The 26,408-nt window shown below is 41.7% G+C and overlaps 1 protein-coding gene across 1 annotated transcript in view; it reads right to left on the bottom strand.

Annotated features, from left to right (window-relative positions):
* Positions 1-4,759: 4,759 nt before the first annotated feature.
* The window catches only part of etv4 (ETS variant transcription factor 4), a 47,376-nt gene continuing 25,727 nt past the window's right edge, over positions 4,760-26,408 (bottom strand). The window contains exons 5-12 of the mRNA XM_018739758.2: positions 23,457-23,586; positions 18,835-19,011; positions 18,273-18,562; positions 9,020-9,088; positions 7,778-7,825; positions 6,803-6,975; positions 5,374-5,475; positions 4,760-5,181 (exon numbers count right to left, since the gene is read on the bottom strand). Coding sequence (XP_018595274.1) covers positions 4,954-5,181; positions 5,374-5,475; positions 6,803-6,975; positions 7,778-7,825; positions 9,020-9,088; positions 18,273-18,562; positions 18,835-19,011; positions 23,457-23,586 — 1,217 coding nt within the window. The 3' untranslated portion in view covers positions 4,760-4,953. The remainder of the gene's footprint in view (positions 5,182-5,373; positions 5,476-6,802; positions 6,976-7,777; positions 7,826-9,019; positions 9,089-18,272; positions 18,563-18,834; positions 19,012-23,456; positions 23,587-26,408) is intronic.

Genomic DNA, 26,408 nt, shown 5'->3' with positions numbered 1-26,408 from the left:
GGTCTGTGGCAAATCATGGAATAACTAGGATGTCCTCCAAAATTCCTTAACATGATCATCCAGCTACATGAAGACCAGTGTGGCCAAGTCAGACACAGCAACGACCTCTCAGAGCCCTTCCCAATAGGCGATGGTGAAAGCAAGGCTGCATCCTTGTGCCTACTCTCTTCACAATCTTCTTTGGCATGATGCTCCAAAGGGCCACAGTAGACCTTGATGATGAGGATGGTGTATATATCCTATACCGCACCGATGGCAGCCTGTTCAACTTGAGGTGACTAAAGGCCCACACCAAGACAGTGGAGCATCTTATCCGAGAGATATTTTTTGCCGATGATGCAGCCCTTGTTTCCCATACGGCTCCGAGTCGTGGGTCACCGACCGTCACCACCTGTGATTCCTTGAGCGCTCCCACCAGTGTTGCCTCCGCAGCATCCTCAAAATCCATTGGAATGATTTTATCACCAACACTGAAGTCCCTGAACAGGCGGAGGTCAACAGCATCAAGGCCATGCTGTTCAAGACGTAGCTGCGCTGGGCAGGGCACATCTCCTGGATGGAGGATCATTACCTGCCCAAGACTGTGCTGTATGGTGAACTCACCACTGGCCACCGTGACAGAGAGACACCGAAGAAGAGGTAAAGGACTCTCTAATAAATCCCTTGGTGCTCACTGCCAGTGGTCTGCTCTAGCCTCCGACCACGAGGCCTGGAGACACACCATTCATGAGGCTGTCTCCTCCTTCGAGAACACACGCAGGGCTGGTCTTGAGGACAAAAGGAGATGGAGGAAGAGATGTGACACTGCAGCACCAAACTCAGAACAGACTTTCCCTTGCAGCCACTGCGGTCAGATCTGTCTGTCCTGTATTGCCTTGTCAGCCACCAGTGAGCTTGCAGCAGCAGTGGGCAGCGCCCTTCCTAAATCTTCATTCATGAAGCCAAGCCATGATGATCACTTTTAGTGGGTTATTGATTTAAAAAAAAAAAAAAAAAAACTTTTACATTGGTGAAAATATGTAGTCCTTCATCTATACAGCCTACTATTCATTGTGTTGTGTTCTGCTTGCTGTGTTCCTGGTCAAAAGTGACCAACATGATTTTATCTATAAAGATATAAAAATGTCAAAATATATTTTAAAATGAACATTGATGAATTAAACATTTCAAGTGCAATCTCTAAAGATCTTGTAAGAGAAAATGGACTTTCACATTTTTGTATTGTTTGCAAAAATTTATATATACAGTATGTGCATTCAAGTACATGAGTGGCAGAGTACAAGTTTTGGCATTTGTCCTGCAATGGTATTTACTGTCTCTGTGGCACATGATTCTGGTTTATACCTATTAATAATAGGTTTCAGTTGTGCTAACACAATTACAAAGGTTTCTCTACCATTAGGGCCATTACCATTAGAGTTTACTATTAGGACACTGGAGTAATGACTTCTGAAAATGGGGCTCAGCAATCATATGTGAATAATAAATGATAAATCAGCCTTTTCAAGCAGTAATAGCCATTTGTAACATTAGTGATGATGTCTTGGCTATATTTTTAAATCAGTTTAATGGTATCTTCATGAAAAGGATCAATTCCTTCAAAAACATGAAAGTGTCTTGGTGATTCCAAATATTTGAGTGCTACTGTTTATGTGCTAATAACTCTACTCAGATTGTCACCTCCCACTTTGTTGCAGCTGTAATTTAGGATTTCACTGGACTTCTTATCCTCCATAGTGCTTACAGAGGCATCCATCTGATGTGTCCTCATCAACAGGATTTTTTTTAGATAATATAATGCATGTGTGTGTATCTCTGTGAAGGCAAACTTCAATCAAAGTCAAGCCTTATCTTTTGTTGCTAGCAGTGCAGGGAGAAGCTCTGGGGTTGTTTTTCTGTCTGTACCATGGTCAGTTTTTTCTGGACTAGCTGTCATCTCAAGCAAGAGACACATATCTTGATTCTATTCTGGCCATCCACCAACAGGTATCCCAGTGTATATCTATATATTCTAGGTGTAGCTGGTTCTGGAATTGTGTGCTCTCTGTGTTATTATGTTGTACTGCGTGGTTTATTTATATATTATTTGAGAGGACAGCATTTTCAAAAGGGATCAGGTACTCTTCTACAGTAACTTCAGGACCTGGACTGTTAATACACACACACATTTTCAGAACCGCTTGTCCTATACAGGGTCGCAGGGAACCGGAGCCTACCTGGCAACACAGGGCGTAAGGCCAGAGGGGGAGGGGACACACCCAGAACGGGACGCCAGTCCATCGCAAGGCGACCCAAGCGGGACTCGAACCCCAAACCCACCGGAGAGGAGGACTGGGGTCCAACCCACTGTGCCACTGCACCCCCGATGGACTGTTAATAAGTGCCACTCAACCCAGATGTCCTAGACATCTCTAACTACAACAAGTTTGTCTCACTGATATGCAGGCTGTGGGCCTTGATTGTCAAGTGAGTGACTCTTGAGAGGATATGAAATGTCTACGTGGCATTGTCCAAAAAAATTGCCTGACTAGACATGGCATGCCATAAGACGGTGGTGACTTCTTTCCTTGATCTGTATACACCAGAAAAAATCAATAGATCCATGTATGTTTCTAAGTCTCAGTGGTCCAGCCCCTCCAGCTATTGCTTGACACACATCTACCCTCCAATTCTGTCATGACTTCTGAGGCAGATGAAGGCCACAAATAATTCCCATTCTTCAGATGAGTAGGGCCTCTTCCTCTCCAGCTAATTCTTCCTTTTCAATTGACTCAAGGTGTGGATCATATTCAGAGTTGTTGCTTATTCTTTATGTTCATTTTTCCTGGCCTCTTTCTCGCCAGCAAGATACTGTACTCTTTATTATACTCTCACCCACTCATTTCCTTTGGTTAATCAAATCTGAGCAAAAACACCACAGATGTACAAAGTTTGAAAAAAACACCAAAAATTAACTTAAACCTTTGTTGATAATTTTATGTGTTCAGATGCCTATTAAGATCAGTGGGTTAATCTGTATAATACAAAACTAGGATCTACAAAATGAACACCCCACAACCATTTTAATTGTACAAGCATCTCATTATTTAATATAACATTGTTTTATTCCATGTCAGCTGTGGCTTTTGAACTGCAGCCCCATTGGAGTGAATGAACATGCTGCTCTGTACTCAACCAGTGCAGATGTACATCTTGGGTGCCTGCCAGTTGAGGTCACGGTCTACCCAATTCCATTCAATGGGTTGTATTTCAGAGTATGCTGTTCCAAATCCCCAGTCTTTATCTATTGCCTGGAGCAAACAAAAGGATTCCATGATTTGAGTTTCACTTCCTAACCAAATGACTGGGTTCTTTATCCAAAGCAACTTGGTTTTGCACATCTGTAGAATTTTGACAGAATTTATTGACAGAATTCTGGTGGTATAGAATTTTTCACCCACTGAGTCTGTTGGCTTTTGTAATTATAGGAAATTAAGCAAGTTTATGTGTAATTTATATTGTACTCTACTCAATGTTAGGAATCCTGTTCCCTCATTGTCCCTCATTGTCCCTCATTGAACCAAATTAACCAACTACAGATGTTTGTGTCACTATTTTCTTTACTCTGATGGGCCATATTTAGCTGTCCTGAAGTTACAAATTTACCTAAAAAATGAATCTAATAATAACCTGCCAGTGGCAATTCAGGTGTGAAAAAACTGTGCTAACATTTTGTGCTTCCTGAGAAAGTGCTTGATTTAGAAAGCCAGGTAAAAGAACAACAACCCCATTAAACCCATTAAGGCTGGCCCAGTAAGTGTGTTGTTGACAGTCCAGCTGCTGTCTGCAGAAGCTCTTCTAACAGTGTAAACTCTTGACAAGTTTCCAACTGTGAACAGATAGTGTGCTCTCCAAGCCATCTGGATGCCTTCTGGACCTGCTGTCTCATGCTAGGCTTTCCCCATGGTCCTTGTGAGCCCAAAAACAGGTCTGGAATGGCCCCAGTGGCCTGGTGAGCTGTGACAACGCAGGCAGCCAGGGTATCGTATGCTCTTTGTTTTAGTTCAGTCTTTCTGCATTCTGCTGTTGTGCACTGATGTTCGTCTCTTCTGCTGACTAGCCATTTACCTTGTGCCATATTTAATGCGACAGTGATAAAGGCAATATACTTCTGAACTCAGTAGTGAAGTGCCAAAGGTTTACAGCATCAGAAAGAGGTAGTGGATAGAAGACATACTGTATACAAAAGCATGTTTAAACTGTCAAAAGGGGTCCCTGATAAAACTTTTCTAAAAGCTTTCTCCTTCAGTAGGGCATGTATAACCATAGCTTCAACTATTATTTCCACAGCAGAGGTGATACAAAAAATAAACAGTGGAAAAACATTCTTTACAATTAGATTAACTGCCACTTAAATCATGCTTGGCTGCACTGGAATAGTGGTTTTTACTGCAGAATCAATTAAATTAAAAAACAAACAAATTTAATGAATTAAGTATAAAAACAAACCAACTTTAACATTTCACACAAGTATTCCTGACACACCTGTCTCAATATGCATATATATGTGGCAATTAAGCTGTAAAAAAATGGGGTTAGTATATAATGAGTCACAGCTGGAAAATACTTGGACCAGACAAGGGCTGGTGGCCTCTGCTCCAGCTAGAGATGGAAATATGAAGTATGACATACTTCAGACCCATGCACAAGCAAGGCTTCATGTATCTCACTGAAGATGAATAAAAAGTTCTGACCCTTTGAAAAGTATTAATATTGGGCGTTTATTAAGCAATCGGATTTGTCACTGTCATGGATTTGGACTTGACAGGCCTCAGAAGTGAGAAAAATGCAGCTTTTAAAACCATGGGAATCCCTAACAGGGTTAATTTAAAACAATAAAGAAAAAAAGACACCATAGCCATATATACAACAGGGGCAGGGTAGGCATGTGCAAGATAGGCAGGACGCGGGATGTTAATACATATAGCCTTTGGCATACGGTTGGGGTCCCATGTGGTTGGCGACCTGCTCAGAGGAGTAGACCATGCCTTCGTCCAAGTGAGACAGAGGCACGGTGTCTTCCTCATTGACATAGCGCTCAAATTCGGCCTTCAGGCTGGGTCGCTGATTGTCTGGGAAGGCCAGAGAGATGAGGGCCTCAGGTTCACACACAAACTTGTACACATAGCGCTCGCCAGCAACCTGTGAGCATGCAAAGACAGAAACAGGTGCTTGATCAAAAGAGCCACCATGAGAGAGAGGTGATCTGAGAAGATGAGAGAGACATCTCTCAGAGGCATCAGTTCTAACTGCAGCAGTATTAGCTGCATATGCAATGCATAAAACCTGTCATGAAAATAATCCTTATCTGTGTTTATTCTGAATTCATCTCACCTTTTGCATGATGCCTTTCTCATAGTAGTAGCGCAGCGAGCGGCTCAGTTTATCGTAATTCATGGCTGGACGGTTCTTCTGCATCCCCCAAAGCCTGGCCACCTGACACAGAGGTTGAGGAAGAAGGAAAGTTCTGCTATCGCATGCCAACAAATGTTTTCATACACTCAGAGCTCAGGAGAACAGGAAAAAGGTTCATTGAACATGAAAAAGGCAGATGTTTTAGAATTACAAAAGTGCATTTTGGATCATTCAGTTGACTAAGTATATTTGAAACTGGAGAAAGAAAAAAATCTTGTTTAACATGTTTGAAATCATAAAAGTAGCACCATAGAGAAATCTAAAGTTTCAATTTGGGAACTGTTTCAGTAAGTTACATGTATACATCAGCACGTTTTATTATTAATTACGGAAACTCAAGATTAGTAGTGTGGTGGTTAGAGCTGCTGTCTTTGGACCCCCAAGTTACTAGATCAAATCACACCTCTAGATTTAGTACCTTTGAGAAATGTACTTAACCTCAATTACTTCAGTAACATTACCCAACTATGTAAATGGGTAAATAAGTGTAGGTAGCTCAATACTGCAAGTTGCTTTGGAGAAAAGCATCAGGTAAATGTTGAGACATTAGTCCATCCCTGGCATGCTCAAAATCAGACCGTAAAGATCAGAAGTAGGTCAACTTATCAAGGGAGCATTATTTAGTATTTCTTGTAAAGTGTTTAGTTTCAATGAGCAAGACTGACCACAGTAAGACAGAACCCTTGCTACAAATCTACACAGTCCTTTCACAAAGTTATATTTTCCTATAGTATTAAGTATAAAGTCTGCACTCACCTGACTACCTTTGAAATTTTGTATGCATTTCGAGAGGGTGCTACTGACATACATACTCTCCTCTCAGCTCATAGTGTACCATGGGAGTTACAGTACATACTCCCTCTGTTCATCTTTATGAAAGTATTCACTATTGGAACAGAATGCCACAGACAGGAAAACATGGTGGTTAGCTGTTAAAAAGTGAATTTTAAATATAGTTTCTCCAGTCTGTACACCCTCAACCTTCAGGCAAACTCCAGCACCCTCAGTGCCAGTACAAGAGGAGTCCTTTCATTGTCCCTCTAGCCCAACGAGAAATACCCCTGGGCTTTTTGATTAAGGCACAAATTTAATCATTTAAAAAGTGTGAGTAGACAGATTATTCTGGTTTAAAATTTTCTTAGAGCAGACTCTGAAAATGGGAAGAGTATCCTTGCAAAAAACCAGTATCTATATTCACAAATATTTCAAATGCAACAGATATTATCTTGAAAAAAGTACTTGTTGAAATTACTGTAATTCAGTTGTCTTGTCTTGAAGTAGTTTGTAGTAGTTTGGGCAGGTTGTGCACCTGGAATCTCATACTCTTTGAGATGATTCAAATGCCCACCTCCTCTGGCTCAATAAGCTTGAACTCCATGCCACGGCCAGTCCAAGCAATGAAATGAGCATTGCCTGGGTCATCCAGCAAGGCCACTAAGAACTGCCAGAGCTGCAGAGATCCACGGCGCTGGTAGGGGGCACTCTCTCGGAACACACTCCCTGCCTCTTGCTTCAGGTCACCTGTTCGGGAGGTCATGAGCTCAAGTTCAAATGTCTCTTGAACGACTTGCTGAATCTCAGTTAACATTCAAGAAGGGTCTCAAAATCCATTTCTCCCAGATCCATTTCCCCTACAGTCCTACAAGCAGCCTGTACATGGGCTAAAAGTGCAGTACAGAACAAACTGACTGTACTTCGACAATTCCAAGATTGCATCTATAATTCTTTTGTCTCTTGAGAAGTGCCTTCGTGTTTACTCTCGTATTTTGAGAGTAGTGCCCACTAAATGAATAAACATATATGTAAATGTAAAATGTTTATCTGATACTGAAACCTTTGTATACAGCTATACAGAGCAAAAAAAAATAAAAATCTGCTGACAGATTTGAGGACACTTAGCTTGACGATATGTTATTCAAACAACTCTCAACATGTTGTTGAGCTGGGCCCAGAAAAGCTTGACCAGATATTACCAGAAGAACAGGTTACAGTCCTATACAAAACTGACTCAGACCTGTTCGTTAATAAATGTTATAAGAAGGTGAGATGTCTCTTTCCATCAAATGCCCTTGGAGATTCCCTGAAGATCCTTTCAGCTGAGGAAATAAAACTTGTTGCATCAGCCACACACATTGGTCTCTATTGTAAAGCCTTCTAAAGATTATGATACCTTATTGTTATCAGTTACTTGTGCAGTAGGCTGTCACAGTCACATGTTAACTTACTGAAATGAAGATGAATGAAGGCATTAAAGATGTAGGTCATTATATACTGTAGGTCATTGTCTCTTGTGGAATTTAGCATAATACAATCCAGTGCTCACCTTCAAATTTCTCGGGAACAACACGAGAATCGTTCTCAAACGGGTAGCCTACAGCAAAAAGAGCACAGTCAGATATTAGCTTTTCTTGTACAAGTTAATATTTGCTTAACTTATTCACTTGTTCATGCTGAGAGGCAGGCTGAAGTAGTAATCAAATACAGTGAAAGAATAACAGCTTTAATCAATGGCTGTGAAAATAGGTGGCACCGCACCAAACTTCAAGAAACACAAGTAGTGAACTCCCTTCTGGGAGCCATCTACCAACACTGCTTCAAGGAACTTTGGTCATTAAAACCTGACAACAATCCAAATACACACACACACACACTTTCAGAACCGCTTGTCCCATATGGGGTCACAGGGAACCGGAGCCAACCCGGCAACACAGGGCGTAAGGCTGGAGGGGGAGGGGACACACCCAGGACGGGATGCCAGTCCGTCACAAGGCACCCCAAACGGGACTCGAACCCCAGACCCACCGGAGAGCAGGACTGTGGTCCAACCCACTGCGCCACCGCACCCCCCCCAATCCAAATACAAAATGCTCATATTATTTCCCCATTAGTATACTAATCCAGGGGGGTGTGGTGGCGCAGTGGGTTTGGCTAGGGCCTGCTCTGTGGTGGGTTTGGGGTTTGAGTCCTGCTTGGAGTGCCTTGCCACTGAGTGGCATCCCATCTGGGGTGTGTACCCTCCCCCTCCAGCCTTGTGCCCTGTGTTCCTGGGTTAGGCTCCAGTTTGCCACGAGCCCGCTTGGGATAAGCACTTGTAGACATTGTGTGCGGGTGTATATACTAATCCACAAAAGATTAGTCTTCTACTCAGGTTCAATATTGATCTCTTTGTAGTCATTTATAGCTCCAGTGTATTTTGATAAGCAGTAAGAATTTTTTTAAATGAAATATTTCAAATAAACTCAAAGGAAGAACTTTAAACATCAATTCTGGGTCTTGGATGTCATGGCATTCAAGATAAATGAAATATGAAATGTTGCCTTTTCTATGATTATTTCTGTTCATTTCTGTTCTGATTTGTGTCTGTTCACAGGAAAATGTCAGAGAAACTTGTGCAGGGATGGACTCTGAGATCCTCTGAGTAGTTTAACAAGTCAGCTGATGCAGGACATTCCTATGTGTTAGCACAGCTCAGGAAGAAACCATTTCTATTGACTGTTCTTGACTGAAACCATAAAAGCACTGTGTGTCAGAAGGGAAAGTGACTTAATAAAAGAAAGGCACTTACCTTCGTTGCCATGCAGGGGGTTTGAGTAGCCTTCATTGTGCTGGTACATGGAAGGGCAGCCCGGTACATCTATAGATGGAAAAATTGCAGTTTGCATTATAATGATGGCAGTTTCTTCTGTAGCAGACAACACCCGACTTTAAACAGGTAAACACTCATGTTTGATGGAAAGGTCTTTGTTGTTGACAAGGTAAGAGTTCCTTTTTGTCTATCAAACATCTTGCAAGTTTATTAAAAGATGTCAGTTGTTCTAATATGTGTTTATATATTGACAATGGAAAAAATAATAGCCGATCAGATTTGGAACTATATTGGTGTAGATCTTTATTTGGAGAGGAGTAAGGACAAAAACTCCATTAATTATAATATTATATGTCTTGTACTGTTATTTTTAGATCAGGGATGTACTGGTCCAAGATGCAGTGCTGTCTGTGTGTACGTGGACGCTCAGCCCTAATTCACTGGGACCGCTGTGACTGTAGAATTTTGTTTCTGGCAAGCTCTTAATTAACTCCATTAAACCAATAATCCTTTGGATTAAAGTTGTGCTTAAGTACATCTGTAATTTAGGTTAAATTTAACAAATTTTGCTGATAATTCAACTGCAGCAGTAACAATTTTCAAAACATGACACGCTAAAACATGTCATTCAACAGAATTCTCGCTGATAAAGTCTCATGCTTTCATATGGAAAACACTGGCATTTGTAACATTGAGCTCAGCACATCAATGTGCAAAGGTCAGACAATTAGGTAAAAGCAATCAAATGATTTAATTGTTCACTCGCTAGTCACACAACAGCACATTTGTATAGAAAGGGTTGAGTAATGTTTTGTTTGACCAAAACAAATGCAAGAAATGTTGACAGAAATACTACTTGTCCAGACTATGGTGAGATCCCGTCTGGACTACTGCAACTCTCTCGTGTGGCCTTCCTGCTACTGCCATCAAACCTCTACAGCTGATACAAAATGCTGCTGCGCAAGTTGTGTTTGACTTGCCAAAGCGTTCCCAGGTATCTCCTCTACTCGTTTCTTTGCGCTGGCTGCCTATAACTGCCCGGACCAAATTTAAGACTTGGTTATTGCCTACAAATGCATCAATAGAACTGCTCCTAGCTATTTACAAAACTTTATCAACCGCTACACCCCAACCAGACCGCTTTACTCGTATTCTTCTGCTCTCTTGGTGGTCCTGCACATGAAAGGTAAAGCACGCTTCTCAGTTCTAGCTCTGTTGTGGTGGAATAACCTCCCGCTCTCACTCAGAATTGCTGAGACTCTGTCTACATTCAAAAAGGGTCTGAAAACTCACCTTTTCCGGATTCACTTCACCCATGATCTCTCAGGTTCATGTACGGTGTAAACGTTCATGCACCGTGACTTTATGATCATGCCCAGATAAGCCTTTACACAGCTGTTACTCCTGTATTGTATGTAAATGCTTATGTACCAGTGGAAGTGAGATGGCACAGTGAGCTTGGCCAGGTCCTGCTCTCCGGTGGGTCTGGAGTTCGAGTCCTACTTGGAGTGCCTTGTGATGGACTGGTGACCCCTCTCCAGCCTCATGCCCTGTGTTGCCGGGTTAGGCTCTAGCTCCTGCGACCCTGCTTAGGATGAGCAGCCTCAGCTTGTGTGTGTGTGTGTGTGTGTGTGTGTGTGTGTGTGTGTGTGTGTGTGTACACCTTTAAAAAAAATAATAAAAAATTGTAGGAAGGTGATCAGGATTCATCTATTCTGAGTTTTATGCACCTACTCATGCAATGAACATCGGTGCATAAAGTGTAAAGAAATAAACTAAGGTCACTTAAATATCACATATCTGCAACTATGTCTCTCTTTCTCCTAATGTAATGCACAAATTGTATTTTCTCTGAGATGTATGTCGCTTTGGAGAAAAGCGTCAAATGTAAATGTAAATGACATTATGTGGATGAATAAGAGAATCACTGCCTGACTTTTGTTTGAATAAATAAATTCATTGAAATTGTGTAAATAAAAAACTGTGAACTATCCATCTATTGTTCCATTTTCTAATATTTAGAGTACTTTTAAACAACTTAAGTTCTGCATCATCTGATGCACCACATCGCTAGTCTGCCGTTTCTTAAACGATGCCGTGACCACGACATCATATCGGTCTCTTGCAAACTTAAGTCTATCCATTTAGCACACCAGTGTTTAACAGAAGCTCTGTAGTGTTTCTAGAAATGTGTGTTTTGTGAAATTATTGGTTGTGAGATTATTCAACTACATTTAGCTGAAAAATCATTCCTGTATCTGGGCCCTTCTTGGATCTGGCCTTGTCGTGACAGAAGGGCTTGCATGACCTAGGGATCTCCAGAGCTATATCGTCAGGAGCAGTATGCTCCTGGTAGGGTCTCCCAAGGCGAACGGGTCTAGAGAGAAGATCCAGACTAACACAGTCCAAAAATCCCCATGAAAGAGATTAAGAGTATGACCCGTGCCCTGCCCGGAACAGGGACACCGGGACCTACCCCTGAAGTCAGGCCTGGTGGTAGTGTTCCTGGGCGAGGGCCTGGTAGCCGGCCAGCTTATGTAACCGGGCTGGGCTCAGCCTGAAAAGGGAACGTGGGGGTGCCATGTGGGTCCACCACCTGCAAGGTCCAGCATGGGGGTTGGGTGCAATGGCTTTCAGGTAGCAGAAGGGGGTAGGATGACGCATGACATCGCTCCTCGATAGACAGTTGTCTCTCTCCTACTCAGGAGTTACACAGGGTGAGAGGTGCCGGGAGGGTGTAGGGATACTCACAAGCCCCTGGCTGGCGCCGTACGGTTGGAGTTTGTCCTGGTGGGTGAGAGGGTCACCTCAATAAGACTGAAGGTTGCAGAGAGGAAAACTTTGACTGTTGTGTGTGCTTATGTACCAAACAGCAGTTCAGAGTGTTCGATTTCTTGGAGACAGTGGGTGGGGTTCTGGACAGGGCCCCACCTACAGACTCCATAGTCCTGCTGGGGGACTTCAATGCCCACGTTGGCAATGACTGGGAAATCTGGAGTGGGGTGATTGGAAAGAACGGCTTGCCCGATCTAAACCCGAATGGTGAAATGTTAATGTACTTCTGTGCTAGTCATGGTTTGTCCATAACAAACACCATGTTTGAACACAAGGATGCTCATAAGTGTACTGGGTACCAGAGCTCCTTGGACCAAAGGTCAATGATTGACCTTGCAGTCATTTCATCTGACTTGAGGCCACATGTTCTGGACACTCAGCTGAAGACAGGTGCTGAGCTGTCAACCAATCACCATCTGGTGGTGAGCTGGATCAGATGGCAGGGAAAACTGACACACAGATCTGGTAGACCCAAGCATATAGTAAGGGTGTGCTGGAAAGAACTGTCAGAGGACCCTATCTGGAATGATTTCTAACTTCTCCCTGGTCCTGGAGGAGGTAGGGAACATGGAGTCTGAATGGATCCTGTTCAAAACCTCCATTGTGGAAGCAACCAGCCACAGCTGTGGCCAAAAGCTTGTGGGTGCCAGTCACGGTGGCAACCCAAGAACCCACTTGTGGACACCTGTGGTGAGGGAAGCTGTCAAGCTGAAGAAGGAGGCCTATAGGGCCTGGTGGCTTTGAGGACTTCTGACTCAACAGATAGGTCCCGGCAGGCAAAAAAGGCGGCAGGGGCTGCAGCTGCAGAAGAAAAATCTGGAGCGTTGGAAGAGTTTGGAGAGGCCCTGGAAAATGACTTTCGGTCAGCCTCAAAGAGGTTCTGGAGAACCATCCGGCGGCTGAGGAGTGGTCTGAGGAGCTCATGCTGTGCTCAGCAAAGGAGGAGAAACTCTGACCTCAAATGAGGACATTGTCGGGAGGTGGAAGAAGCACTTGGAGGAACTCCTAAACCCGAGAGATATGCCTCCCTTACAGGAGTCAGGGCCAGAGGCTTCTGGGGTATCAGAGTTCATTTCACTGGTGGAGGGCACTGAGGTAGTTGGAAAGCTCCAGAGTGGCAAAGCACTGGGGGTGGAAGAAATTTGCCCGAAACTACTTAAGACCCTGGATGTTGTGGGCTGTCATGGCTGACACGCCTCTGCAATGCTGCATGGACCTCGGGGACAGTGCCTTTGGACTGGCAAACTGGAGTAGTGTTTCCTATCTTTAAGAAAGGCGACCAGAAAATGTGCACCAACTGTTGGAGTAACCTCCCTGGGAAAGTTCATGCCAGGGTACTGGAAAGGAGGCTCTGGCCAAAAGTTGAACCTTGAATTGAAGAGGAACAATGCGGATTCTGTCCTGGTTGTGGAACAGTGGACCAACTTTTCATCCTCTCACACATAACTGAGGGGGCATGGGAGTTCGCTAATCCAGACTACATGTGTTTTGTGGACTTGGAGAAGACCTAGGACCATGTTCCCGGAGAAATTCTGTGGGAGGTGCTTCGGGAGTATGGGGTGCCAGGGTCACTGTTGCGGGCCATTCGGAGCGAGAGCTGTGTCTGCATACTCAGCATTAAATCAAGACCGTTCAGTGTGGGTATTGGACTTCGCCAAGGTTGTGCCTTGTCCCCACTCTTGTTTGTGGCTTTCATGGACAGGATATTAAGGCGCAGCCAAGGTCAGGACGACATTATATGTGGGGGCTGGAAGGTGATGTGTCTGCTTTTTGCAGATGATGTTGTCCTTTTGGCACCTTCACATGGATGCCTCCAGCACGCACTGGAATGGTTTGCAGCTGAGTGTGAAGTGGTTGGGATGAGGATCAGCACCTCCATTCTGAGTCCATGGTTCTCTCACAGAAAAGGATGGGATGCCCCCTCCAGGTAAGGGGAGAGAATTTTCCCCAGGTGGAGCAGTTTAAGTATCTTGGGATCTTGTTCACAAGTGAGGGGAGAAGGGAGCGTGAGATTAGCTGCAGACTGGGAGCATCGGAAGCAGTAATGCGGTCGCTGTACCGGACTGTAGTGGTGAAGAGGAAGCTGAGCCATAAGGTAAAGCTCTCCATTTACCGGTCAATCTGCGCCCCTACCCTTACCTATGGTCATGAACTTTGGGTAATGACCAAAAGAATAAGATCGCTGAAATTTGTTTTCTCCACAGAGTGGTCAGACTCACTCTCCATGACGGAGTGAGGAGTTTGGCCATCCAGGAAGAACTCAGTCTAAAGCTGCTACTCCTCTGCATTGAGAGGAGCCAGTTGAGGTGTTTTGGGCATCTGATAAGGATGCTCCCTGGTTGCCTCCCTTTGGCGGTATACCAGGCATGGCCAACTGGGACGAGGCCTTGAGGTTGCCCCAGGACCCGCTAGAAAGATTATATCTCCCAGTTAGCCTGGGAGTGGCTGAGGATCTCCCAGGTTGACCTGGAGGAAGTTGCAAGGGACAGGGATGTCTGGGCTTCTCTTTTCTCCCTATTGCCACCACGACCCTACTTGGACAAGCGGTCAGGAAAATGGATGGATGGATAATATATTATTTAATCAAAACTGTGATTTTGTGATGAGGGGGTGCGGTGGCGCAGTGGGTTGGACTGCAGTCCTGCTCTCCGGTGGGTCTGGGGTTCAAGTCCCGCTTGGGGTGTCTTGCGGCGGACTGGCATCCCGTCCTGGGTGTGTCCCCTTCCCCCTCCGGCCTTACGCCCTGTGTTACTGGGTAGGCTCCGGTTCCCCGCAACCCCGTCTGGGACAAGTGGTTCTGAAAGTGTGTGTGCATGTGATTTTGTGCTAGTTGTTTGTGCCTTTTATAGATTTTTCTTTTGATTTTTTTATGTGTTGAGTTTTGTCACCATGGAGTTTGAATTATAGAAATGTGCAAATGATTGTGAAACTTCTCATAAAGTCGAATTCTAATAACTCAGCTGGGTGTATCTTGGAGTATGACTGTAATTCTGAGTCATTTAGGCTAATGATTTAAAATCTAATACTGTATTTAACACACCTGTGAGTTGACCTACTCTGCTGGCACAAAAGCTAGATTCAACTATTAAAAAACACCTTTAGCACCATAAGATTTATGTCTATGTTGTTTCAGGGTGAGCCTGAAATTGGGCAATGCAGCTCTGCTGACCATTTTAAAAACAACATCCAACATATCTCCTTCAAACTTGTATGGGCCAAAATACAGCATCAGTTTTTTTTCTCTTCTCCAGAATGTGGACTTTTTACTGTGCCCTTTAGCCTCTCTTTTCTCCTGCCCCCTTTCCCCCTCCCTCTTGTTTTTGTACGAGAGTGTGGCTCGAGTTACTGCGGCCACGCTCATTTTTCCATTATGATTTCATCTGCCTACAAAGAGGAAGCCGCTGCTGCAACCTGACACCCGGGAGCTGTCTGCTGGGGATTCTAGTCTTTCCAGTGCCCTCCATTTTCTGAATGAAATTCCTTAGGCTCCCATTCACAGAGAGAGGAGGAGGCGATCCAGTCCCAGAGAAAGGGAACGATTAGGCAGCCCTGGAGCTTCAAGCAGCTGAGAGGGAAACTAGCACAGGACAGGGAGGAAGTACATGGCCTTTGGTCTGAACACTGGAACTGAGAGCCTCGGGCAAGGTACGAGACAATTGTGTGGTTAGTCATAAACCAAAGACTCAGTTTGTTAACAGAAAAGACTGGTCCTAATGCTTATAGTACTTTTATTACTGCTCTAAGTTCCTCTCACTTAATATTCACGTAAGATTTAAGTAAAAAATGTAACAAATAATAATCTTTCCTGATCTACTGAAGACCTCTATTCGTGCCAGCCCCGTAGGTCACTAACTCTAATAATCACCTTTAGTTTACTTTAATTTAGTTTAGGAAGTTTTCTCAGCTGTTTAAATTCAATTCTGAAAACAATGTTCACATTTTCAAAACAAATAATGCAAAACCGTTTATGATATTAGCGAAAACTAACAATTTACCTATAACATGACTAATATACTTAAAATACTTCACACCATCCTTGAAAGAAAATATTTTATCCACTGTAAAATTCAACTATTATTATGTAATGAATGTTTAAATAATAAGAAGTAAAATAATAAATGCCTTGCTTCAGTATGACAGTCAATTGAGATAATGATTCCTAACGACCAAACCTTTTTGATCATTAATGATTCAAGAACGGTACAATTTTATGTGATAGTAAACACAAATGCCACACAAAATAAATGTTTTAAATAAGTTCTCTGATGAGTTCCATATATTTTACTGCATTCTTTGCACAAAAATGGGACTTAAGTAATTAAGTAATTAAAATAGCAAAAAAAAAAAAAAAGGCAGACTAAAGATACAGGTAAAAGTTTACACATATAAAATACTTCACTGAGCATATATTTTTCAATAGATTACACTATCATGACTTCTGTGTTTCTCAAAATAAGTCATCTGCAGTGATCCTACTGTATCATCATTTGAAATACGTATTGCCCTTCACTGTACCTTTCCCTTCTCCTACTTATAAACACCTCCTCTTTTGACAGTAGTACATTGCTGCTGCCTTTCTTCCTGTTGTTCCATTTTTGAAGCTTCTCCAATACACCGATGACCCTCTAAATAAAGTGCTCATGACTCTTGATTTAGTGCTTTGCAGCAGTTGATTTATACAACAAGGTGAAGTTGGAAACATGTTTGATGGGCTGCTTACAAATAAGAACCCACTGTTCTGTTTAATTTAAAACAATTTACACAACTGTTTTCTTCTGTTTACTGCTGAGCAATGTACAATGATATGTGAAAAATTAGTTACTGACTTATATATTTTGCATCCAAGCAATGAGAATGCATATAGTTTTGGAAAAATAGCAAACTTATGGGATTTTCCTGAAAGTTTCCAAAATACAGATCCTCCCAGTATGGTGGCTCTTAAGAAATTAATACCCTTCTTTGCTATCCTCCCTGATCCCTTCCACCATCACAGCCTTTTTGTCAAAGCATCTGAAAAAATATTAAATTTACCTTCTATAAACATGTTTTCTTCCTCTGAACATTCTCAGAAAGCAGACAGAAAACTTATTTCCACACACACACATTTTCAGAACCGCTTGTCCCTTACGGGGTCACGGGGAACCGGAGCCTACCCGGCAACACAGGGCGTAAGGCCGGAGGGGGAAGGGGACACACCCAGGACGGGACGCCAGTCCGTCACAAGGCACCCCAAGCGGGACTCGAACCCCAGACCCACCGGAGAGTAGGACTGCGGTCCAACCCACTGCGCCACCGCACCCCCACTTATTTCCACATTATAATAAATACCATATTACTGTATTTATAACACCATCTATTCACTGATAATACCTTTAGAGCAGCATTGGTAGGTATTCAGCATCCTATTGCTTTATTTTCTCTTAGTTGTGCATCATTTCTCATTTCAAGTTATCATTGTAATCCATTCTGGGAGCTTAACTTAAATTCTATTGTTGCATACACTGTATAATGCTATATTAATATATAATGTTATTATCATTATTATTGTTGTTTTTTTTGTTATGTTTTATATAATTTTTTTTGATTTATACAGGCATTTTACAGCACTTTAGAGACATTTGTCAAAGTTAGTCAGGGATGTAGGGATGGGCTGGGAACCGATTATAATGTTCCCCGGTAAGGAATAATGGGAAATGGACTCTTGCTATTCAACTTTTTGTCATCTAAACCATTTTCAGGAACAGAATATGTGTGAACAGCAGGGTCTGCCTGTATACTGATTTTTTTCTCAACTGTTTTGAAGCAATTCAGAGAAACTTAGCGTTCAAATCAAAAAGTCTGCGCAGCACAGTTGGTGGGTGGTGCAAGAGGACATGGGTTTGACTCCTCACTCAGTCTGTGTGGAGTTCTCCCTGTGTCTGTGTGGGTTTCCTCATACTGTTGAAAGACATGCTGCTTAAGTTGATTAGTGACTCTGAGTCACTCATAGCGTGTGAGTGACAACTGTTGAGAAGTGACCAAATATCGAAAGTAGAAACCTGTGATAGGTAAATGGACATCAACTTGATTAGTAAGAAAATACCTTTCTGTATCTCCCTACATTAGTAGTTTCTGTACTATGTAGTGTATGACTGTAATCAGTATTAGAACTAGAAAAAAGGGGGTTTAGTTTATTCATATGATCAGCACAAGAAAAATTGCACAATAAACTGTATGTATATAGTGCAATAATAGGACAGCACCAGTTCTATTAATAAGTAAATGTTTTAAATTGATATTGTTAACTAAAAATTACCCTCATAACATGATTTTTTTTTTTATTTTTAATTTGACCACTCACCATGCTGAATTGTGTGGTTTGATCAAGGTTTTCAGTGTCTGTGCATCATCAACTCACCAGGATCATAATGGTAGTCAGTGGGCTCCTGTTTGACCATCATGTGAGTTGACGGATATCGCTGGGGCAGGTGTCCCGGCATGTGACCAGCCTGATCATACAAGGGGTCTAAGTACTCCTGTTTGAAGTTCTGTTGCAGGTATGGCATGCAGGGCTCTGACAGCTGCCGGTGGTATACCCCACTTCCACCACTTCCACCTCCATTGGGGGCTGGGAGGGCCCGCTGAAGGCTCTGTCCCAGGGGTGGATACTGTGGGCACATCTCTGCAGGAGGCTGGGAGTACTTGGTGCTGATAGAGACACAAAACAAAAATTGTTTCAACACCTACCCAGACCGATAGATGACATGTGAAACATTTCAGTAAAAATATTACCATTAAGCTTAAGGTACTGCTGCCAAATCATCAAATTTTACACGAAAAGAAAAAACGTAGATTTATAGCAAGTAAACAAAAACAGCTTGCAAAATTTGAAGGTGATATAACTTTAAAATTCAAAACATAAACAATGTACAACCTGAAAATAAAGTAACCTGATAAACCTGTTTGCTGTGACAAACTACCTGTTTTCCATAGGGAAGCTGTGGCTGTGGAGGCGCTGGGTGCCAGCTGCGAGGTTCATGTACCCCAAGTCAGGCTGAACGCTCAAGGGGGGTTTGGAGGAGTAATGCTGCATTGGAGACATGGGAGTCCCAGGGCTAGAGGTCTTGGGCCCCTCAACTGTCTTCTGTTCATAGGCACTGGTAGAAGGGAAGGATTCACATCATAGGTAAACACAATTGCTCTGATCATGCTCAGAACTAGTGGAACAGATCAGCATCAGACTTTCTTCAGGGTCTCAAAGGTCTGTATGAAAACCAGGTAATTTTGCCCCCATGTCCCTAAATTGTGGAATGCTCTCCCTGCCACAGCTGCAGTGTTTTAAACCAAATAAAATCCTCCTGTTTAACCTTGTATTTCAAGAGCTGATTCTGATCATAGCTGAAGTATTAACAAGTTGCCCTCTTTTTTTCTTCTCTCTATTTTTCCCTGAAGTGCCCAAGTATCCTGGACAACTAGCCCCTAATGCTGCTGTCCCTTGGACTGGCCTCTCTTGGCATCATAGATCACCAGTCCTGCTGTCCTGTGGTCATGTCATAACAGCTAATTTCACCATCTGGGATCAGCAGCCAGAAGTCCGTGACTGCCAACTGCCACCAAAAGGATCAGCAAACACGAACCAAGATATAGATTCTAATGGCTTCAGTTTTATACACATGGGTCCTCTGTCACTAAATAGAATGAGGAGGAAGGATGGGTAGCCACTAGTTCTAGTACCCCAGAGTATTATTTTTCTCCTCAGCTTTAGGTTTTACATTTACATTTACATTTATTCATCTAACAGATGCTTTTGTCCAAAGCGACGTACATCTCAGCAAAAGTACAATTTATGCATTACATTAAGAGAAACAGACACAGCTGCAGACACGTGACTCAAGTAAACCTAGTTTGTTGCCTACCACTTGCTGCACCGAGGTTCATCGTTCAATTAGGTGCATGAAAACACAGGATAGACAAATCATGATACCCTCCTACCAAAAAAAAAAAATTTATATATTTTTTTTAATATTACAAGATACACAAACAAGAAAAACACTGCTGGAGTAGTGGCTGAATAAAAGTTTTATCTGGTGATGCTCATGAAGTTACGGTGCATGAACATTTACACCATACATGAGCTGGAGACATCTTGGATGAAATGGGTCTGGAAAAGGTGAGTTTTCAGAACCTTCCTGAATGTAGACAGAGTTTCCACAGTTCTGAGTGGGAGGGGAAGGTCATTCCACCACAAAAGAGCCAGAACCAAGAACCTCCGTGCTTTACCTTTCGTGTGTAGGACCACTAAGCACGCAGAAGTAGACAAGCGAAGGGGTCTAGCTGGGGTGTAGTGGTTGATCAAGACCTGTAAATAGCTGGGAGCAGTTCTGTTGATGCATTGGTAGACAATAACCAAGGTCTTGAATTTGATTCGGGCAGCTATAGGAAACCAGTGCAGAGAAATGAGAAGAGGAGATACGTGGGAACACTTTGGCAAATCAAACACAACTCATGCAGCAGCGTTTTGTAGAAGCTGCAGAGGTTTGATGGCAGTAGCCGGAAGGTTTTCCTTTAATCAGTTGTCAGTTGGCATGCTCAATACCAAATTATATTTTTTATAGTGGGGGGCGGTGGCGCAGTGGGTTGAATCAGGTCCTGCTCCCTGGTGGGTCTGGGGTTTGAGTCCCGCTTGGGGTGCCTTGCGGCAGACTGGCACCCCGCCGTCTTGGATGTGTCCCCTTCCCCCTCCAGCCTTGGGCCCTGTGTTGCCGGGTTAGGCTCCGGTTTGCAATGACGCCACTTGGAACAAGCAGTTTCAGACAGTGTAAGTATGAATGTGTTTACTGAAATTTGGCATCACTCCACCTTACTTTTTATTTTCTAGAATATTGTCTTCCTCTATCATGTGAAAGTTACCTTAAAGCATCTTTGACTAATAAGATCTCAGTATAAGGGTGTGCCTTTAGCTATAGAGCACCAAAACTTTGGGATAGTCTGCCAGGTGTTGTCAATTCTTTGTTCAAGAAACACTTCCTCTGTCCCAGCCTTTAAATCCAGGCTAAAGACTCATGTTTGCTCAGGCAAATCCATAACTAATGTGAAATTCCTGTTTACTGTACCTCTATGTGTTGTCTTTTAGTATAAAACCATCTAGCCACTCCATATGTTGTTACTTTCCCTTTCTTTTTTCTTGACCATTGTTTCCCCATGAAGAAACCGCAGGAGGTCAACTGTGTTACCAACACTTATGCTTATAGAAGCTGATGACTGCATGCCATGGTACAGCATGTCTGAGCCTGGACATCAACTTATTCAATTCAGTTTATTGTTATAGACCACTCTTCTCCCATAGTGACACAGAGTGCTGAACACAGGCGTAGGACCAATAGATTGTTGGATACACATTAAATTACTACAATAACATTGTAATTATTAAAACTGTAAGTAAGCCTACTAGTCACAGAGGAGAGGAACAAAAAATTTCTAACCAAAAGGTAAAGGAAGAAAAAACCTTAACTGCAAGTGGCTGGCCACTCCTTCCAAACAATCTAGATTAAAAAAAAAAAAAAACTTTTGAGTCAATTAACAGCTGTTTATAACATTGTAGCTAAGTCCTAATAACTTGATGTCCTTGTTCACATAGGCACATTCACGATGGAAGGTAGTCATCAGCTTCTGTCAACATACAGTGCTGGTATCACGGCTAGCCTCTTCAGGTCTCATCATGGGGAAACAATACTCAACAACAAAGAAAGGGTTAGTAACTGATAACCTAATGAGATTAGAGAGTCGTATACAGAATGAAGAAACAACACAGCAAACAGGAAATACACTGGTCATTGATACGCCAGACTGAAGATTTAAGCCTTAAACCTAGATGTAAAGGGTGGGACAGACAGGGCATTCCTGGCAATAACTGGCAGACTATTCTAAAGTTTAGGCAAACTATAGCTAAAGGCATGCCCACCTACTGAGATTTTATTAATCACAGGTGCTTTAAGATAACCTGGATTAAATGAAAAAAGACAACTTCATGGGACATAATCATAATCTCACTAAGTTAAGCAGGAGCAATGCCATTTACTATCTTCTAGGTCAAAATAAGATTTTATAATCAACTCTAAAATTGAGTGGAAGCCAGTGTTGTGATTGAAGTACCGGTGTTATATGGTGTACTTCCTGGTTCTTGCAACAATTTTGGCAACAGCATTCTGTACTAACTGTAACCTGGAAATGGGCTTGTAATGACAGTCTAATAACAGAGCATTACAATAGTCAAACCTGTTTTAAACAAAAGCATGAGCTAATTTCTCAGCATCCTGCCTACATTAAAATCACCTCAATTTAGCGATATTTCTTAACTGAAGGAAGGGTGACCTAGTAAATTTAGGAACATGACCCACAAATGACAGCTTTCTGTCCAACATCAAAATTCTTAACACATTATTTATGTATGAAGCTTAAACCATGGGGTGGTAAAGACTGACATCACTGGGTTGTTTCAGCACCACCACACACCACATGTGTCTGTGTTTTACCGGTATTCAGAGACAAAAAAAAATTCTCATCCATAATTTTATATTGGTAAAACAGTTTGCTAAAGACACAATACATGATGGATCATCAGGCTTAACGCAAACATATAAACTGAGTGTCATCAGCATATGAGTGAGAACTTACATTATGCTTACAAATAATATCACCCAGTAGTAACATATACAGGGAGAATAATAATGGGCCCTGAGGCACACCATATTCAACCATAGACAAAAATGAAGGGATGCAGTCATCAGATTTTAGTGCAAAAACTGTTTACAGTAAGATATATACAAGAGTCACTTCAGAAAAGTGCAATTTAGTTCAACCACTGATTCAAATCTACTGAGTAAGATATTATAGTCAACGTTATCAAACACAGCACTTAGTTATAAGTCCAGTAACATAACAACTGAGGTATGACAGGCATCAGATGAGATGAAAATATTATTCGAAAATGGGTAAAGGCTGTTGTTACCCATAACCAGAGCAGAAACCATATTCATATATTATTATGAATAAGGTATTTTACAATTTGGGAACCTATAATATTTTTCTAAAATTTTGGATAGAAATGGCAGATTGGAGATGTAGGTATACAGTTAATAAGGTTTTTCTTTATTTTTTAGACAGTCAGACCAGATTACATAATAAACGTAGTTTAGTTCAATGTAGTTTGCAACGTTTTAACTTTATTCTTACCTTACAGCTTTAATAACTAATATAGCTCTTAATGTTTTATTTACATTTCAATTTACATTAATTCATTTACTGGATGCTTTTCTCCAAACCAGTATACATCTATTTGTATTATATCTCCTAATCTTTTTTTCAGCACTGTGTGTCACTGTGTGAGAAGAGTGCTCAGTAAAAAATAAACTGAATTTGAAGCTGAAATCATAATTGGTCATCAAACTTTGCTATCCAACACAATTCACACACCTTACAACTACAACTGTGCCTGTTGAATATTTATCACAGTTTTAAGGTTTTAAATCTATACCCTTAAAGACCAGGGGATCAGTGAAATACAGGGCCATAGACTACGTTTCTTATCAAACATCAGACTCACCTGGTGTAAAGGCACTGCTCCCTACTAGGATAGGTAAAGGACTGCTTGTGGCTGCAGGACTGACTGGGGTCTGAACCAGGACTCCGGGGCTCTTTTTTGATCTTCACTGAAGGGCTATGGAATGCTACCGCTAGTAGAGGGACAAAGAAAAAAGGAGGGTTTCAGAATCATATATCTGCACCTACAGGAGTATTTCATGCATTCAGAATGGGAGTAAGATAGATATTTTAGGCCACCCATGAACTTTGAAAAAAAAAAGAAAATGTCCCCCATCATCCCCCAATATAAACCCATGATAGAAGAAGTTTTGAACTTCAATCCTACTAGCAAATAAAAACACTTTCCCTAGGAAGAGCTCAGTTCAATTCAGTTTTTTTTTATAAAGGACTCTTCTCAACAGAGTGACAGAGTGCTCAGCGGCAGAGCACAAGTAATATAGTAGTGATGAAAGGAAACCAGGAAAGAAAGATAATGGTTTGCAATTAGTACTTAAGTACTGTAAGCCATCTGGGAAGGGAGGAGAGCAAAGAAAAAAAAAAAAAAACAAACCAAAAAAGGTCAAATCAATTAAATGAATCAAGAAATACATTTCAAAGCAAGGCAAATGTATATACATGTGTGCACATGTACAAAAAAAACCACATTCCAGCAGGCTTCTTCAGAGAACAGCAGGGCCTTACTTATTCCTTCTCCTCTGCTGGACACAAAATGACCCAGTTCTCCTACAAAGCTCGCATAGGCAAACCCCTTCCGATGGCAAAACCTGCTATTGTCAGAAGGTCTGTTCCCAGGCAAAAGGCATATTGTCTAATGCTGCAGGGGCATGGCTTGACTTTAAAAGTGTCTCACCAAAACAGAATTTTCTCCTCCTTGCTAAGGAACAACATAAACTTGAAAAACCACTGTGGCCTTCAAGGAAGAAGAACAAATTGAAAATGAACAGTGCAGAACTGGGAAAAGTCATGGTACCAATATTAGTTACCAGTGGATTAGAGACACTGTCAGATGATGCTTCTCACCCCAAGCATCAATCCCAATTCCTAAAACACCCCCACCTCAGGTTTTGGATCATTTAAATCTTCGGTACAGTTTCCTAGGACTCCTTCAGCATTGATGTCACTGCCCACCCAAATCCACCCAAGGTGGAAACGCGAATGTAGCTGAAGAAATGTTTATTATTTGAGGGGAAATTTCAACGAGTTTACAGTACAGGATGTTTTGACATGCCTTACAGAGTAAACAGCAGCAGCTGTTCATTTACAGCCATGGAGAGCTGTGTTTATGACTTGCCTGCAGTGGGCGCATATCTGACTGGGCAGGTCCCCAGTCAGAGGTTCAAATACAAACTCAAGTAATTACATCTTTTATTCACAAAAAAGTCTGGCCTACTGGTAATACTGTGACAGTGCCTATATCCCTTCTCAGGAAGGGGAGTGTCCCACAAAAGCCAACAACTTTTTGTTCATTTTTCTTCTTTGTTGGAGAGCGAGAAGAGGAAAAATTGTCTTAGAAACCAGGTTAAATGGATTAGAAAACATTTAACAGGAGTTACTTTGGAGAGACAAAGATTAAAATGATCCAGTCTTCCAGTCTCGCAAAAAGAAATGCAAATACATAGCAATTTGCATTAAAAGTAATAAGAGTCTGGCCCTGGTTTTTCATCAGTATCATATCAAATGCCTTATTAAAGAACATCAAAATAAAGTTTTCTGAATGTTGCTGTGGAGCAAAGGTTGTTAGTATGTTACAGTGGGTATAGGTTGAATCTGTAAAGGCTGTCTGAATGCATCCATTTTAGAAGAACTTGTCAGAGTTCCCAGTTTATGTCACCATCCCAAACAGTAAAGGTGCTATGAGGTGTAATTTAGTTTCAGACTCTCCCAACTGCCATTGTGCCCTAGAACAAGGTACTTACCATGATTTGTGCCTTTTAAAAAAAACAGCTCTATGAAATGGTTGAATAATTGCACGTAGCTTAACATTACCAGTTCTCTTTGAAGAAAACATCTACTAAATGAATAAATAGCAAAAATAACATAGCTTTGTAACTAGCTTAGTTTCCTATTTCTAAAAAAGAGTAAACCACTGTGTACCATTTACATTATTTTTCAATACCTTTACACTGGATCCCCAATTTCAAAACACACCTGGGACTGGAAGTCTATTCATAACTCAATCCTCTTGTAAATTCAGGAATTCACTTTTTTCCACTGCATACAAGGAGGGATGAAGACTTTCATAGACACTGTACCTACTTTCACTTTGCCTTAATATCGACACGGTCAATAAAAGAATAATTGCAGCAACACATTTCAAATTATTTGCTGTATCTGTTCTGTAAATGTCTTGAATATTGCTATAATAGAAATATACAGTAAGACTTTTATTTGAACATTTGTATTAATTTTGAGTTAATTTGCAAATAAAACTAATTTGAAATTATTAAAAATAAAAATACATTCTCCAAACTCCTAGTGAATGCTGTTTACTGATTTATGCCATGAATAATATTCATCATCTTGATCACCAACACCCAGAAACAGCAGAGTTAAATGAAGGTGGTACTTTAGTGCTATGGCTTCTATTCCTTTTGAGTGCATTTTGCTGCCAGCTAACAGTGGGATGTGGGAACATACGCAAATTGCTCTCTGGAAGATAATATACTGTATATAGCTGAAGTTTTCTAATTTTCCACATCCACAAATTTGCAAATAAACTGTCATATTAGCTGAGTCTTGAGATCAGGAGAGGACACTGAAAATGTACAAAGCATATTATTCCAATAAACTTTGCTGTTGAATATGAATGGACTCAAGAATACTCACTGGCATGACTTATTGGATTGCTCATGGCCATACTTGTGAGTGCTCCGCCATTATTCATTGGAATAATTGGCAATCCATTTAACATGACATTACAAGGCATTAAATTCTAAATTAACCGATTGCCAGC

This window comes from Scleropages formosus, chromosome 7 (genome assembly GCF_900964775.1).
Source record: "Scleropages formosus chromosome 7, fSclFor1.1, whole genome shotgun sequence".
In the NCBI taxonomy this organism is placed as follows: domain Eukaryota; kingdom Metazoa; phylum Chordata; class Actinopteri; order Osteoglossiformes; family Osteoglossidae; genus Scleropages; species Scleropages formosus.
The sequence above is the reverse complement of the archived record's forward strand: the minus strand, read 5'-3'. Positions and strand labels throughout refer to the sequence as shown.